Raw genomic sequence first — 17,779 nt, forward strand, 5'->3', positions numbered from 1 at the left:
TATATATATATATATATATATATATATATAATCAATCATAATTTATTCAAATTATTATTATTCTTGAACAATATTTTATATTAACTATATTATTATTCTTGAACAATACTTCTATATTAACTGGATAATGCACCTCCTATATAACCGACCTTTCAATTCTTCCATTACCATATCCCACACAATTATTACCTTTTATATCACTTGCACAGATTGTAAGCTCTCACGAACAGGGCCCTCTTAACTCTCCTGTATTGAAATTGTATTGTTAACTGTATTGTCTCCCTCCATTTTGTAAAGCGCTGTGCAAACTGTTGGCACTATATAAATCCTGCATTATAATAATATTTATTAATAAGAAGAAGAAGAAAAGTTGTAAAGTTTCAGTAGTCTCGGGGCCCCGGGCAGCCGCCTATCATTCCCTTATTATAATTCATGACTGGTGTTATGTTTTGCTAACATGAAATTTGACATTTCTCATTTCCTGACACCAAAAAATAGCACTATGCTTTTTGGCAGACACTAGGAGCTGACAAAAAGCTGCAATATCCCTCGTATAAAACAAGGCACAGGGTTGGGGTTTAGTGGGTCATCAGCTTATAGAAAAAAAACTCCATTAAACAGCTTGAATAGGATTTCTGTCTATACATTATTTGAGCATTGCAGACTGAGATAAACATTTTTACTTAAATTAAACAAACATTCTTTATAATAAGAACAGTTGGCAACCCTAAGCTGACAACATACTGAATAATAAAAGCTGCACTGAGGCCCTACATTCATATCCACCTTTGGCCCTGCACTTTGTTGAGCTGGCCCTGCTGAGATTCTGATGTCAGATTAAATTTATAGCTAGAACTCTAATGCCTGAATTTATGAAATCCACCTATCTGTACAAGTTATAATGCAGGCAACGGGTAAATGGATGGTAAGAATTGACCTGCAATCCACCTGAAACAGATGTGAATAACAATTTATGTAAAATAAGTTCTGGATAATATCTATCTTTACAGCTACCATATAATATCATTTTTCTCTGAAATGTGAGTTATTAGAAACTTCTGCTGGGAAACTATCCCTTTACCAAGAACCTGTACTTTAGATCAGAACATCATATCTCCATGTTTTATTCAATAGACCTCATGCCACTGTAAAACAAATGCTATATGGGACACTTACTTATGTTTAACCTAAAGCCTAAATGCAGTTTTAAAACACATCTGTCATCAGAGAGAAGTATGGGGGGATTACATTGCTCTGCTTGTTGCTTAGCTGTAATGCTAATGGTCTCTCTGACCTTGGGACGTCCCTTCCAACAAATAACTGCAACAAGCAGGTATAAACTTATTTTAAAATTAGCTAATTTATTGGAGTAGCGGTTCTGCTGACTGCACAATCAGGGACCACTGCAGAGGTATTCAGGATGATTGAACCTGGACCACTGCAAGGGTATTCCAGATAATTAAACCTAGACCACTGCAGGGGTAATCAGGATGATTAAACCTGGACTGCTGAAGGGGTATTCAGGATGACTGAGCTTGGAAGCTCTCAATTCTAAGTACCTCCAAGTTCAGCCCTTCACTGGTGGCATAGGCTTCTCTTTACCTGATTTGCATGGGCTAGGTGCAGAGAATGCATCAGGGTCTAAGAGACCTTAACCCTTTAGTAGCACAAGGGGGGCTTGTCAGCTTTCTTGTGATTGCAATACATTTAAATTACATAACATAAAACTGTTTACAATATAATATACTAAAGCTGTTTAAAAACTTAAATTAAAACAAATATTAAGAACTCCCACATATGCCAGAGGTAAAAGAATCATTTTAGGGCCATCATTTAGGGTTAAAGTATAACTAAAGGCGAAACTTTTTTAGATTTGGATTTAGAGGGGTGAAGGGTTAGAACCACTGTTAGGTTTTTACTGTTTGTGTCCCCATTAGGGAAATTCACTTCTTTAATTGTTCTGATCACAAATGTCACCGGGAATGAAAGTGAGGCTATATTCCAAATTCCAAATCAGGAGCCCCTCTTTAACATCAGAAGCCCCCTTCACATCAGAGTCTCCCCTTTCAGATCAGATTTCCCCACTTCACCTTAGGAGCCCCCTTTATATCAGAAGTTCCCTTTTGCCTCAAGAGTCCTCAGTACCCCTCGATATCAGAGTCCTACCATCACATCCGGAGCCTAAAGGTGCCCATACACTTTATAATTATCACATTTTCGTCTGAAAATCTGCCAGTTGATGGGAAGTGCACAATCGCAATTACTATACAATTGGCAGATTTTCGTCTTTCAAGCAGGCTAGAACATTTTTGTCTACTTGGACAAAAATTAACGGGTTAGTGGTGTTTCTGTACAACAAAAACTGCACATGCTCAAACGAAAATCTGTTCTTTCAATCAATGAAAATCGGCCCGCTAGTGGTGCTGACGAACGTTAATTGCGAACTACATTGACCTGTGCATGATGGGCTGTTTGAACGAAAATTGAATGAGGGTGAGGTGTCTGGACAAAAAAAGTTGTACACCGGTTGTAAGGTGTATGGCCACCTTTAGCTGTGGCAGCGTAGAACAGAGTAAGAAGTGGAGTAGGCCAGGACAGATGCAAACTTCCATCCTTTTCCAAATGAATCCCACCCTACCCTGCCTCGGCCTTAACTCCACCCCTAAACACACCCTCTTAAATAATCTTATAAATTACACTGTTAGATGTTTTATGCAAAATAAAGTTACAAAAATAAATATTAACATCCCCCACCATGTAACCCGGACCATGTAAAGTAAAACAATGAAGCCCCTCACCTGCTTGTCTTTCTGCAGGGAGGAGGCGAGCAGGCAGAAATCTGGTGATCTAGTGTGATTCTACCTATTCAAAGTTTACTCTCTCTTCATTGCTAACTGGTATTGCAACATAGCTGTGCTACTGAGAATAGATCTGTTAACCATAGCATGCCCAGAAGCAACACATGCAATACAAGTATAAACACTTAACCAAAGATTGCTGCAGACATTACGAATCACTCCGTTTTCAACCCGGAGCTGCGGCTGACAGAACAGAGAGCCCAGCAGGAGCAGCTGCTCCCAATAGTCAGGTACTGACTCAAGCCTGACTGAATTTCAACTCGCCTGCACTGCATTTCCACTCGCCAAATGCGAGCAGGCGAGTGGAAATTCTGAGCCCTGGTTTAGACCATACCAAATCAAGTTGTGCTTTAAACTCATAACCATTTTATTGATTGCAATTGTGTTTGAATGGTACCTTTTTCTTGAATTGGTATGGTCTAAACGGTCATTTTGGGGTGCGGTACCTATAGATTGTGGGGCCACCGATGCAGTGTAACAACCTTTTAAGAATAGGATGCAGTGATCTGCGGGGGCTTAGTGCAAACCTAGTCAATCCAAGTCTGCGCAAAAACTGTGACTGACACATCCCCCTCATTTGTGGCAGCAACCACCTCTTTGTGTAGCTGCGGGGAATAATTGATTTGAGAAAGGTGTGTGTCAGTCACAGTTTTACATGAGCTTGGCTGAAATGGGTTCACACCAGGCCCCTGCACATCACTAATAGGATATATAATAAAGGACATACCCACTTTATGTGGCCCATGAAGATTTTCTATGCAAAAACTGGCGAGAGTTTTGTTTCACCACTACTTTTCCTTTATACTGGATTTTAAAAACAACAAATGCATTAATTGAAAGGCTGGAGGAAAGTACTGCCGTAAAAAAACATTAGATAGTTTTTTAAAAATACATGTTATTTGAGGTTTATGCATCAGAGCAAAAAGAGGGACAACTGAGGAAACAGGTACAGAGGGATTTTGGTTCCAAAGAGAAACAGTCTGTCTTAAATGAGGGGAAGTTGGCAGGTATGGTTTGTACTGACAGGAAGCTCTGTACAAGTACTTCCTGACAGTAGCACACACAGTACTATATAAATCAATGAAGCTCTTACAATATAGTAATAAAATACAGGAGCTTGTTGTCAGCCCTTTAGTTAGGCAGAGCTGGTGACTACACAGAGGTGACTGCTTGCAGTACTTAAGTCAACTTTGTCCCAGATCAAGTCTTCAATCATAGCTTTTTTAGATTGTAAGCTCTCAAGGGCAGGGCCCTTACCATCTTGTCTTGATTTGTATTGTAACTGTAAAGTCCTCCTTATATTGAAAAACGCTGTGCAAACTTTTGGCGCTATATAAATCCTGTATAATATAATACCACATAGTTCAATACTCACTCAGAGGCTGCACTCATGGAATTCACCACATACGACACAGGGATAGCAGTGAGGGAGAGCAGCAAGGGCCCAGCCGGCTCCGGGAGACCCATGGCTGCACACTCTCTTCCGGCATACAAGTGAGGGAAGCCGGGAAGATAAGTTGTGGCTAAGGCTGAAAGATAGCAGCGGGTGGGGGAGAGCAGCACAGTTTTCTACCTATTCAAAGTTCACTCTCTCTTCATTGCTAACTGGTGTTGCAACATAGCTGTGCTACTGATAATAGATCTATTAACCATAGCATGCCCAGAGGCAACACATGCAATACAAGTATAAACACTTAACCAAAGATTGGTGCACGTCAAAAACGTGGTAATTTATATATGCCTGCTTAAATATCATTCTGTGGTAAATTTTAAAATTTTTGCAAATTTTACGCATGTTAGTGATGTGCCAAATTTAAGTGCCTTTACTTCAGCATTCACCAAAATTTTGGTGCAAATCTGAGGTAATCTAACCCAACCTAAATTTAATAAATTGGACTATATTAAAAATTGAGGACAAGCGGAGGATGGAGCCATTCCCCTCTAATTTCCTTTCCTTTCTGCATTGTTGCACCCTTCTGCCTGTCCATACACAACCCCCTCTGCTCACATCACCTCTCTACCTTCCTGCACCTTGTTGGCTGTCCATACACATATCCTCCTCTCCTTCCAGCACCTTGCTAGCTGTCCATAGACTGCCCACTCTCCTCTCCCTCCTGCATCGCAACAGGTGTCCATACACTTCGCCCTCTCCTTCCTGCAACTTGCTGGCCATCCAAACACATCCTCCTGTCCATCCTGCCCCTCACCAGATGTCTATGGATTCCACACTCTCCTCTCCCTCCTGCACCTCAACAGCTTTCCATACACATCCCCCTCTCCTCTCTTTTCTGCACCTTGCCAGTGTCCAAACACATCCTCCTCTCCTTCCTGCACCTTACCAGTCGTCCATAGACTCCCCACTCTTCTCTCCCTCCTGCATCTTATCAGTTGTCCATACACATCCCCTCCTATTTCCTGCACCTTGCTGGCCATCCAAATACATCCCCCTCTCCTCTCCTGCCCGGACCTCACCAGCCATCCATACATATCCCATCCTCCTCTCCATCTCACTGGCCATCCTGCACCTTGTCGGCTGTCCATAGACTCCCACCACTCTCCTCTCCCTCCTGCATCTCAACAATTGTCCATACACATCCCCGTCTCCTCTCTTTCCTGCACCTCGCCGCCATCCTGCACCTCACCATCAGTCTATGGATTCCCCACTCTTCTCTCCCTCCTGCACCTCAAAAGCGGTCCATACACATCCCCCTATCCTGCACCTTGCCGTCCATCCAAACGCATCCTCCTCTCCTTCCTCCACCTTTCCAGCCACTCCTCCCTCCTGCATCTCAACAACTGTCCTCCTGCACCTCGGCAGCCATCCATACCCTCCTCTCATCTCTTGCCTGCACCTCAACGGCCATCCATACACATCCTCCTCTCCTCCCTGCACCTCGCCAGCCATCCATAGACTCCCCACTCTCCTCTCTCTCTTGCTTCTCAACAGCTGTCCATACATATTCCCCTCTCCTTCCTGCAATGTGCCGGCAATCAATACCCATCCCACTCTCTTCTTCTTCCTGCACCCCACCGACCATCCACACACATCCTCCTCTCCTTCCTGCACCTCGCAGGAGGGATGGCGGGGGAGGACAGACGAGCAAGCTGCATACAAGTGATAGCGGTGACATCGCAGAGATCACTTGTAAACAAATGAGGAGCTTCCCTGTTGTACATTTAGCCCTGCTTGCCCAAAGCAGGGCTAAATGTATAAAAACAACTACCCGCCCAGCACTTCATGTTCCAGGCGTCGGGAGATTACACACCCCTGCTGCCCCTTGGCCTTGTGAAAAATCAGGCCCTGTTTACATTACAATTACGTTACACTGTCCTTTCCAAAGTTAATTCCTGGAGCTCTCCTTTATTTAATCCAAAATTGGATTAATTAGATATTTTTATGTCTGCCAAGAGTTTAGCATTATTGAATGAGCAGATGTTTGGCTAATTTGATCAGAAATACCTGCGGTGGTCAGTAAAGCTGGCCATACACTGGCTGTTTTTCCTCATTTTGCTAATAGGAGCAGAAATGCCTGCATCGGTCAGTAAAGTTGGCCCTGTATTGGCTGTTTTTTCTGGTTTGGCTAATGGGATCAGAAATGCCTGCGGTGGTCAATAAAGCTGGCCATACACTAGCCATTTTTTCTCTTTGGCTAATAGGATCAGAAATGGATGCGGTGGTCAGTAAAGCTGGTCATACACTCAGTGGTGTATTTTGGTTTTGTGCAGCCCTAGGCAAGACTAAACTCGGGCACCCCCCTCAGTCTAAATTTGCCCCACCCCATCCTGTTTAGGACATTTTGCGCAAACCTGTCAGTCACTGGATACAGCACACATGGGGTCTCAGGAGAGCTGTGCATGGTCTCTGGTGGGCTGTACAGGGTCTATGGTGTGCTGTGCAGGGTCTCAGGAGGACTGTGCAGAGTCCCTTTCCCTGATACAGTACATGTGTTGCTGCTCTTACCTGCAGCCTGAAGTGCCATCAGTACCAACAGGATACATTGCAGTCCCCCAGCCTGCTTCTGGGACATCCCACAATCCGATCACATGGCCAGCCCCGATCCACCCGCTGCTTCTCCTCTACCTCCTGTACAAAGCCAGCCGGACTGCCCTCCCATCCGCAGCTCTCTAATTAGTCAGCCGCTTTTAGGGCCTTGTGGCCGCCTATGTTGCCTCATTAGGCAGCCGCCGCTGCCTGATTCTGTGCTGCCCAGCCTCAGCCCACTGGGCAAGTTCCCAGTATGCCCAAAGGTAAGTCCGGCCCACTCCGCCTCATTGGTTTGAGGCAGCATTTTTTTTTGCCGCCCCCCTGGAAACTGCCGCCCTAGGCAATTGCCTAGTTTGTCCTTCCATACACTGGCTGTTTTTTCTCGAATGGCTAATGGATCAGAAATGCACGCGGTGGTCAGTAAAGCTGACCATATACTTGCCATTTTCCCCCTATTCATGCTGTTTAGGACTGTGTGGTGCGTGTACCGACGTCAGAATACCCCAACAACAATCCGTGTACTCATTGCACTCCTTACCGCTAATCCGTAATGATAGGTTGGGTGCATCAGTAGTCGACGGATGGCCACCGTCTGAATTGAATATAGGAAATTATGGACACCGGCACTCCAAGGTAGAATAACGTCTCTTTATTGACGTTTCATGCAACAACACTTATTGCAACGTTTCGGGGTCACACAGGATCCCCTTCATCAGGCAGAACAAGTCTCACTTGTTCTGCCTGATGAAGGGGATCCTGTGTGACCCCGAAACGTTGCAATAAGTGTTGTTGCATGAAACGTCAATAAAGAGACGTTATTCTACCTTAGAATACCCAACAGTGACTGCAGTTGGCTACGGTCACTGTTCGACTAATAATTTTCAGACTAGCTCCTTCCAACAAATTTGATAAAAAATTTACAGAGGGGGGCCAATGGGGTCGCACACTGCTTGAATTTGTGTCGATTCAGCAGAAATTCGAGCAATGTATGGCCAGCTTAAAAGGGTAAGTCCACTTTCCCGGGTGAATCTGGGAAAATGGAATTAACCCTCCAATCTGGCCCCTTCTCCGCTGATATACTTACCTTTGGGCGAACGCTCCTTCCCCTCCGCTGGTGCACTATCTGTATCCCGTACTGCCATATAGCGCAGCCCTGCACTATGCATTTTGAATTTCACTCGCAAATGGCGAGCACTTCTTGGTCAGCGCATTTAGAAGTCAGGTGACCAAGGAGTGCTCGCCATTTGCGGGCAAAATTCAAAATGCATAATGCAGGGCTGCGCTATATGGCAGTACGGGATACAGATAGTGCACCAGCGGAGGGGAAGGAGCGTTCGCCCAAATGGCAGTATGGGGTACAGAGTAGAGCTGCAACAACTAATCGATCAAATTGATAATCGATTATGAGAATAGTTGGTAACTATTCTCATTATCAATTGGTTGCATTAAAAAAAAATCCCCCTCCCCCAACTAATCGATGATGAGAATAGTTGCCAGCTATTCTCATAATCGATTTAATTGATAAATTGTTGCATCCCTAATCCGTACCCCGTACTGCCATATAGCGCAGCCCTGCACTATGCATTTTGCCCGCAAATGGCGAGCACTCCTTGGTCACCTGACCAAAGAAAAGTGCTTCTAAATGCGCTGACCAAGAGGTGCTCGCCATGTGCGAGTGAAATCCAAAATGCATAGTGCAGGCCTGCGCTATATGGCAGTAGGGGGTACGGATTAGGGCTGCAACTAATCGATTAAATCGATAATCGATTATAATAGTTGGCAACTATTCTCATTATCAATTAGTTGGGGGAGAGGGGGATTTTTTTTAATGTAACTAATCGATTAAATCGAAAAAATAGCTGCAGCCCTAGTACGGATTGTACACCCGCACGGCAGAGGGGAAGGAGGGTTTGCCCAAAAGCAAGTATTGCGGGGAAGGGGCCAGATTGAAGGGGGTAATTCAATTTTCCCACATACACCTGGGAAAGAAGACGTGCCCTTTAATATGTGTTTAACAGATTCCTCCACATTAGTCCCAAAGGTGTTTGTTAGTGCTTAGTTTTGTAAAATTATAGATGTTTTTGTGAATGTTGTTTGCAACTTTTACATAGTGGAATCTGTAAATCAAAATTACAAGCAAGCAGAAGAAGTAATGACATACATAGATAAGAGATCTAGTGAATACAAAAAGGGCAAAGTAACACTTTGTAAAGAAATGTGAATGATGTCATCCCACAGGCTGAGTAAGAAAGGTAATTAAAGGGCAATGTGACCCTCCACTGTCATAGGAAAGGTTCCTATTGTGAGACCTGTTACCACAGACCAGTGAATGATGAGTTGTGCATGGACTATGGCCTTTTCCTTATCACGTATACTGCAGACACACACACACACAGGACTCTTGACCCAGCCAGACTCTGCCTTGGAGATATAGCTCTTTAACTGTCTTCATCCCTGGATTTATGAACATATTCTTGTCTCTTATATCTCACTGCCTGAATAAACATAACTCTAGCTTAAAGAAAGTGGCTGTTTGCATATCGCATTCCTCTTGGGTTTGTGAGCTCCCAATGTGCTCTGCTGTGACAGGAAGCAAAGTATGTACAGGCATATCCCAATGCCAGGGATTTGTTTTTACAGTAGGCCCACTGACATATTTGTCTGTTTGGGAAGAGTTCCCTTCAATTCCTATTTAATGGCTGTTACATATAAGAGGTGAGGGAAAATGCTACCCATGGAAACAGACAGCAATAACTTTAAAGCCCATCTCCAGGGGAAATTATAATGCAGGGCCATAGGTCCTGCATTGTACAAGAGGACGTCGGCGAGCCGCCAACTGCCGGAGCATATTGGGGGGTAAGAGGCTGCATATGACAGCCTTGGATCTTTTTGGGGCAATTGATAAAACCTCTGACCTGCATGTATTGCTATCTATCTGCATCACTTGAGATAGATCTGAAGGCAAAACCTTATCTGCATCACTTGAGATAGATCTGAAGGCAAAACCTTTTTTTTAAGTTTTGGACAGTGTTACAATCCCTACTATGGGGATTTACCGTCTCTATTTAAAAGTGAGGGATAATCAAAAACTTTGAGTTGCCACCAGAACAGGAATAGCGGGGAAATCTGCTCCGGTGACCACTAAGATTTACTTCGCAGTGAGATTTGCTCTCACCTGTAATTACAGGACAGGAAGTGAAGGCAAACATAAAAAATATAGTGGTTGTAGCTATTCCCTATTCTATCCAAAATTGAAAAAAGTTTTGGCTTTATACATTCAAGAAGAGTCTACACCAGTTCAATGTCTGTTCATATTAGAAGCGTGTTAAGACAATATACCAGGAGGTATACCTGTAAATACCATGAGGCATTGCAAGACTGACAGCCACAGGCATGACTCCCAGAGGCATGATTGGATTGTGGTTTCAGCACAGCTGGAGTGCCGAGGTTGTCTACTCCTGTGATATAAAGTGTCTATTAACTATTCTTTAAGAGTGCAGTGTTTCAAAAGTTCCATCACCACGTGGCACAATAATGCGTGATCCCGACTCAAAATTGAAAGGGGTAACTCTCCAAATCCTTCTACCCCATTTGTATAAGGTAAATATTGACAAGTTGGGAAAACTCTTTTGGTCTGATCACACATCTCAAGACTCCCGAATAATGTCATATGTGGGGGACTTGGTGCTAACCCAATTCAACCGAGTTTGCCTAAGTGACGCAAAAATTTAACTGACACCTGTCCCAATCAGCTGGGACATTCCCCACTCTGTAGCTACATGATACAAAAGGATGGGGGAACACCCCTGTCATAACTAATGGGGTCAGGAGGGTGTGTGTCGGTCACAGTTTTGCAAAGGCTTGGACAAACTCTGGAGAATTGGGTTCGCACCAAGCACCTGCACATCCTTACTCCTGAGCATTCAAGCACCAACAATCACATCCAACCACATCCAATTTACACTTACACAAGGCCAAGTTTACTTCTAAAACCATGTCAAACCCATATTCATGGTGCAACATGGTCACATCTCCAGCTCCACACCACCATTCTGCCACCCCCATACCTAAATCGTAGGATTCTACTCCCCGCAGGCTCATGTCACAATTTGAATTTGGAGTGGCTGCGTGTGGCTGCGTCCGCACAGCCATGTCATCCATTCACAGATCCTTTGACAGGATGTGTGAAATGAGAAACTAAAAGTTTTTTCAGCCACTGTGGCAGAGAGACTTGCAGATCTCAACGGAGTACAAGTGTAGTGACATCACCGCATTTGTAGTCCATTCTTCCTCCCATTTCTTAGCTGAAATTCCATACTTTGGTGTTGGCAGGGCCTGGGAGGAACAGTCTGCAGGAGATGAAGCATTGCACCCATGATCCATGGATTAGCGTTTAACCTAAGTTCTACTGTGTAGGAAATTGTGAGAGGCCAAGACAGATTTCTGGCAACCATTTCTGTTTTTTTTTTTATAATGTACACACAACTAAAACTATACTAAAGAATATTTTCGCATTTGCCAGGGGATCATCAGGGTCTGTTATTTTGTTAAGCAGCAATACTAACAACAATGCTGTTCCAAGCATGCTTTGTCCTTCCTAATTATATAAAAACAGTGTTCAGTGCCATTCCAAACTCTCATTCGGTTTCTCCTAAACTGGGAAATGTTCCATGCTTTCTAATTCACATGACAGAAGAGGCCAATTATTCAGAGTTAAAAAGCTTTTTATTAAATTCATGTTTTCCAGGGAAAACATCGACTGTGTGAGGGTAAACTGGGATACAGCTGTGTGGTCATCCAGGGCTAAACTCCTGCTGGAATAGATCAAGTTTTCCTGTACACAGTTTGACATATAGGTTCTAACAACCCGCAAACAAGATGGACACAGTACACTTCAGATGTGGATGAGTTCAAAGTATGTGGTAAGCTCCGTTGGTCCATCAGTAATAAGGACGTCTTGGGTTGTTCTGCAAATGTAACAAACATATAATGGTATAAGTGAATACATTCTGTTAATAATGATGCGCTATTCTTTTTTCTTTATTCCTCTTTATTAAATATTTTACACAATTTATAATAATTTACAACAACATGATTAATACTAATAATTTACAAAACATGAATTATACATCCACATACATACATTCCAACATTTAGAATACTGCTGAATCTCACTACTTAATCCATATATTTACATTCCAAAGTCTACCCCAACCAATCTCCAGAAAATGTTTACCAAATCTTACATTTTACTTCCCTCATGGCCTACCTGGCTTCTTTAAGAACCGTCTCCCTCCCCATTTATAGTGATATTTCTTCCTCTATATTCTGTGTTTCATATAATTAATTTAGGGTGTTATTTACGTGTTTTACCCTTAAATGTGTAACATCCCCCCTTATGATGAGCTACTCTATGAACACAGTTCAACCCTTCACCAAAAACAACCCTAAACGGCATGGTCTGATCCAGCAATTAGTGGGGCAGCACAGTTTCCTCCCACACTCCCATAGCCATGCTGGAAGGTTAATTGGCTCCTTTCTAAATTGGCCCTTCTATGTGTGCATGCGAGATAGGGACCTTAGATTGTAAGCTCCTCGAGGGCAGGGACTGATCTGAATGTAAATTGTCAGCGCTATATAAATACCAATAATAATAACTAGTGCCATATTTTGATTTTAATCTGAACATGTTGAAATCAAATGTATCTAATAATGGGGAATTAATAAACTTCTTGACCCAAATTTCCAACAAGTTTGCCACACATGCACCGCTATCTAATCGAAGAATCTAATTTAGGTTTACCGGCAACTATGTAGTACCAGGGACAGCTAAACAAGCCAGACAATTTAAATCCAATTAGGTAGGCTCATGGACTATACAATTATTGGTAAATCTAAAAGGAGATTGTAGAATGGGATTAAAACATGTGCAGCATTAACATCTATTGTAATAGCGTGATCTTCATTCTGTGAGTTACGTGATAAAAGCTAAGTGTGAGCTTTCTTGGTGCTGCTTATGGTGTGCTCATAAAGATCACTATTACATTGTCTAAATCATCCAATCGCTTTACATATTTAGTTCACAGAAAACTACAATTAAAAAGATGGTATTGGTTATAATAAAATATTGCTTTTTAGCATTTAAAGCTCACCTCCAGGCAGATATAAAATACAAAAATTAATGCAGCTATATATTCATTAATAGGTCAGTAATTATTTTTTTTTTTTTAAATATAGGCAGTGTAAGCACCTGCATTTTATTTGATATCAGCCTCTAGTAGTCCATATGCAGCAGAGCTCAGCCTGGGAGAAGAGAGAGCAGCATGGAGAGCCTATAAATGTTGCTGCAGTGCTCATGATTTTGCTGCCTCTCCTTTCATTATTGCAGTTGAAGTGACAAGAACTGTAAATGTTACTGAACTGCAGTAGAGACAAATCAGGTCTCCTGTCTTGTGTCCTGTCTTGTGGCTGTTGTGTAAATCTCAGAACTGGATGGACAGAAATACACATACTGTAGCAGGTAAAACAGCTCCCTTATATTTTCATCAATGTACTTAACTGTTTGCCTGGAGTTTAGCTTTAACGATTCAAACTCTTAAGACATATGAGAGTGAGGTGCTATGAAGAAAGACCAAAAACGGAAACAACAGCCCTCCCCTTGTCTAAAAATGTTCTTAAATTTCCAGAATGAAAAATTCCACAGTCACATTAACTACAACAGCTTTTCAAAGTCACCTCAAATATTGACTTACCAGTGGATTGGGTCGGAAACGATAAGCAAGCATCATTCTTTTCCTAAAAGCTTCATATTCATCGTCACTCTTTGATAATTCTGCTGGGCGATCTATGCCAAAACCTGCCCCATCAACTGCTGTCGATCCCCTGAAAACAAAGTGTAAACCACATGCTTAACAATACCGAGCTGTGTATGATATATCCAAAATCTGTTGTAAAGGTCAACCAAGACTCTCCCTTTCAACTTCTACTGCTGTCAAAAAGACTCTGAAAGGCTGTTAGGGGCAGCAAGAGCTCTTATGCATTTAAAGGGTATATCCAGGGTAATATGAGTGCAAACAATTGAAAAAGAAAGCACTTTAGCCATACTAACCAAACTGCTTCCTTTTTAGTCTCCATATATGTAAAAAGTACTCGTTAATCTCATCAGTTCCACTTCTTCTCTCAGGTGATAACACAGAAGGGCTGGCTGTTGAATTTTAGAAAGCGGCAAGACTATGGGACAATGTTGGCAGCGTTATAACAGGTCTAAATGAAATCCCGGATTGGGTGCTGAAATGACTGCAGATGGCGGCTCTGAGATCAGTATAGAGACAAGACCAGAATACCAAGGATAAGTGTCAAAGCAGATGTCTTTTATTGACACATATCGTGACAAGGTTGGCATTGTTTCAGGGCCACGCAGGGTCCGTACTGAGCCTGATAAAGGGATCCTTCATGGCCCTGAAACGTTAGCAATCTTGTGATGATATGCGTCAATAAAAGAGGTAAAGAGGTTTGCTTTGACACTTATTCTTGGTGTGGTGGCGACATCTGGTCTCAATGCTGGCAGCGTTATGATGCAGAATCTTCCTCCCAGAGGAAGAGGTTTGCCCTATCCACAAGCCGCATCATGCCTAGTCCTGCCCCCATCAGTGAAGGTGCTGGTTTAGATCTTCACCCACAGCTGTCAAGGAGACCAGAAAAAGGATCATCCTTGGTCATATGCTCGCCACTGAAATGGTTAAAAAAAAAGTGGTCTTTTGTCTATTCTCCACTCTTCTCCTCCCTCTTTTTTACCTACTCTCATCTCTTGTTACCTCTCTCTATGTTGCCCGTTTGAGTGTCTAATTTCATACCTTAAACACTGTTTATTGCCTTCAATAATGCTGAGGCTGATGTTTACATGCACATTATATCATATACATGAGCAGTCATTGCCAACTGAACCTTTTTGAGCATTATACTGGTTTATTTGATTACTCTCCTTGATCATTATGTGATTGTAAAAATGTGCCCTTGTTTTTCTTGTTGAAATATTCAATAAAGAAGAAAAAAGAAAAGTGGTCTTGTAAGCTTTACATCGATTGAGGTTACTGGGGCTGTTCTTATAATCAACACTTTACAACTACTTTAAAATGTATGCATTGGACCCACAGTGGCATACCAAATGTGGTCTCAACTGCAAACGAGCTTCACATTACCAATCCTGGTATAACTATAACACCAGGCATTCAGGACTGCTGCCGTCCCCATAGCACCTTCTCCTTACTGGCCACAGACAAACTGAGGATACAAAAAAGCATTGGCGTAGGCCCATAAAATATAAGGATATCACAATTTGTTGCTTTGCTCCACATAACGAATGAAAAAAAAAAGGAAAATTTTACTGCCATTATACAGGTAGTCAAAAATATATTATTAAAAAGAGAATATCACACTCACACACACACACTTGGTGGCTGCTGGCTAGGTAAATCCTCTACCGGCCTCTTATATTTTCCAGGGTACGAAGATGGTAAGATCTGTTTACCAGACCATCCTGGCTATGCCCACTTTCAACAACCACTAAAAGGGTATATAACTATTGCAACAAGTTTTTCTTTTTTGTTTTACATTCATTGGAGAACAGCATAAAGGTGTGAGACCCACCCCCTTGCACCATAATAAGCCCACACTTCTAATCTGACCCCCCTGGCTTGGCACCATAATAAACCCACAGTTCTAATCAGACGACACCTTTGGAGCTCCTGAGAGACGTAACAATCCAGTGGGTAGAATCTGCATGGACTTACCGTAAACAGGGCAGTCAAATTCGTTCATGTAAGCAATTCGTTAAATTAAAGTAATACTGTCAACACCCAAATCTGAAACTAGTACATGATTATGTTTTATTTTACTAAATTAGGCTGGTATTTAGTGAAACTGGAAAAGCAAAAGGTACATGAAAAAAAAATGTTTATCATCAAAAGCAAAATCTGTGCTTTTACTTTCCTCCGTTGCAAAAATGTGTATGAAGACACATTGTTCTATTCTAAGTATCATTAGTGTTTGGCATTGATGCCCCCTGGTGGATGAGCTGTATAACAAAAAAAGGAATAAAGATTTAAAGATTTAAATTACTGTATATACAGTATGTAGACAGATTTCTACTGTGCTAAAGTCGAATTCTAAAAATCAATTGAAGTAAAAAAAAATTTAAAAAACCACAACCAAAAAAAGAAGCCACAGTCAAATGTTTAACTGAAATGTTCATAAGGTTGGGGCTGTTCATAGGGTACCTATTTGTTGGTATCTTGTTCCAACACAAATGGTTCATAGCATAGAAAACTAGTCAGACTGTTACCTCTGAGAATGCCGTGTGCAAAGATCAAAGATCGGCACATGGAAAAACTGTACACAAATATAGCTCATTACAGCACTTTAAGGGCTGTGCGTTGACATAGAACACAAAATGTTTTTTGTTATACTTGCTACAATTGCCAAGTGATGGAAGTTCTCGTCAGTAAACATAGTTAAAGCAGACCTTGCAGGAAAAAATAGCAAGTGATAGCCTGCTAGCCACAGAATATGTATTAAACAATTAAAAAAAACAAAAAAACTCACACACACCCACCAAAAAAGTAAAAGTTACTTATCTTGCAAGCCCCTGTGATTTTATTCAACCTCCTGGGAAAGCTGAGGATTCAACATCGCTGTGCAAATTCTTGCGAGAGTTTGGATTCTAAGCTTTCCCAGAATGCTAAGTAATGTCACCAGCGCCTATGGGGAAAAGCTGAAAGCTAGGGTCCAAGTTGAGTAATAGAATAGTGATCTAACCCAGTATATTTATATTATCCCCAAGGTGGATATTTTTTGGAATCCTACAGGAATGAGTGGATGTTTTGCATGATTTGATAACGTTGTCAATTTTGTAAGGCTTTTGGTGCAATATACTTTGCGTGCAATTTTTGTGATAATACATTTTTGAATTTCCTAAATATATGGTCTGAAGTAACTTTCTATGAGTGCGGGCCGCTTTTTGTGTTCTATTATATGCCTTAGTTACAGACCTAGAATTACTATCTATTAATGTGTGTGCTGCTGGGGGGGATCCATGGGCACATGACTCACAGGTTGTCCTCCGGGGAATCATCCTTTTGTTGTCCAAGTTGAGTAACTTACTTATTTTTGGCAAATTGATTTTTTTTTTACTTATTATATTCTACTGATTCGGAAGGAGGTGCACAACAAACAAAAGTAAAGACAGTTGCCTATAGTAACGAATCAGACCCATTGCTTCATTTTCACAGAATAAAGCAGAGCAGCATAATTGGTTTCTATGGGAACAGTCTCTCCTTTAGAGAACCTTTTTAATAAATAGGCCCCTTGTAAGCCAAGTGTCATCACGATTAATACAAAGTTAACAAATATTCTCTCTGACATGCCTACTAAGTTTCTCTAAATTTGGCACCTTGGATAGTGCCTTTTCAACTAAACTTGCCAAATATATGGCTTTTGCATGTGTGCATATTGGAGGATTGTGATGCCCTACCCGAGTCATCTCCTCCCTCAATCAGATCCTTAATAATAATAATGTTGCCCCATTACTCCCTTTTTGTGTTCGGTTCTTAATACAAATCTGTGAGAGTGAAACTCTAATATGCCTATGCAGGACAAAATGACAAGTTTACCTTAATGCAGATCTCTCCAGCAGCATATACAATATTAACCTTCATTTCACTACTCCATGGCTCCATTCAGTCACCACAAAAACAAAAGCCCTGTGTAAGCTACAAATCCTTGGAGGCATGGCTTATACAGGTTTAAGGCCCAACTCTCTAATGAGGAGTAACATGCTCCTCTATATCTGAAGTCTGGGGTATTTCCTCCAGGTATCAGCACTGAACGCAGTGGTGGAGGAGTAAAGGGAAGGCAAGTATATCCTACTGGAAGGGGGGGG

The 17,779-nt window shown here is 41.9% G+C and overlaps 2 protein-coding genes across 2 annotated transcripts in view; both read right to left on the reverse strand.

Moving 5' to 3' along the window:
- The window catches only part of TM6SF2 (transmembrane 6 superfamily member 2), a 28,740-nt gene extending 24,295 nt beyond the window's left edge, over positions 1–4,445 (reverse strand). Inside the window, exon 1 of the mRNA XM_018565924.1 lies at positions 4,234–4,445. Within this exon, the coding sequence (XP_018421426.1) occupies positions 4,234–4,325 (92 nt within the window). The 5' untranslated portion in view covers positions 4,326–4,445. The remainder of the gene's footprint in view (positions 1–4,233) is intronic.
- Positions 4,446–11,549: 7,104 nt separating this feature from the next.
- SUGP1 (SURP and G-patch domain containing 1) overlaps positions 11,550–17,779 on the reverse strand; it is a 37,327-nt gene continuing 31,097 nt past the window's right edge. Inside the window, exons 13-14 of the mRNA XM_018565920.1 lie at positions 13,596–13,725; positions 11,550–11,810 (exon numbers count right to left, since the gene is read on the reverse strand). Of these exons, the coding sequence (XP_018421422.1) occupies positions 11,784–11,810; positions 13,596–13,725 (157 nt within the window). The 3' untranslated portion in view covers positions 11,550–11,783. The remainder of the gene's footprint in view (positions 11,811–13,595; positions 13,726–17,779) is intronic.

This window comes from Nanorana parkeri, unplaced genomic scaffold (genome assembly GCF_000935625.1).
Source record: "Nanorana parkeri isolate BGI_ZX_2015 unplaced genomic scaffold, ASM93562v1 scaffold900, whole genome shotgun sequence".
In the NCBI taxonomy this organism is placed as follows: Eukaryota; Metazoa; Chordata; class Amphibia; order Anura; family Dicroglossidae; genus Nanorana; species Nanorana parkeri.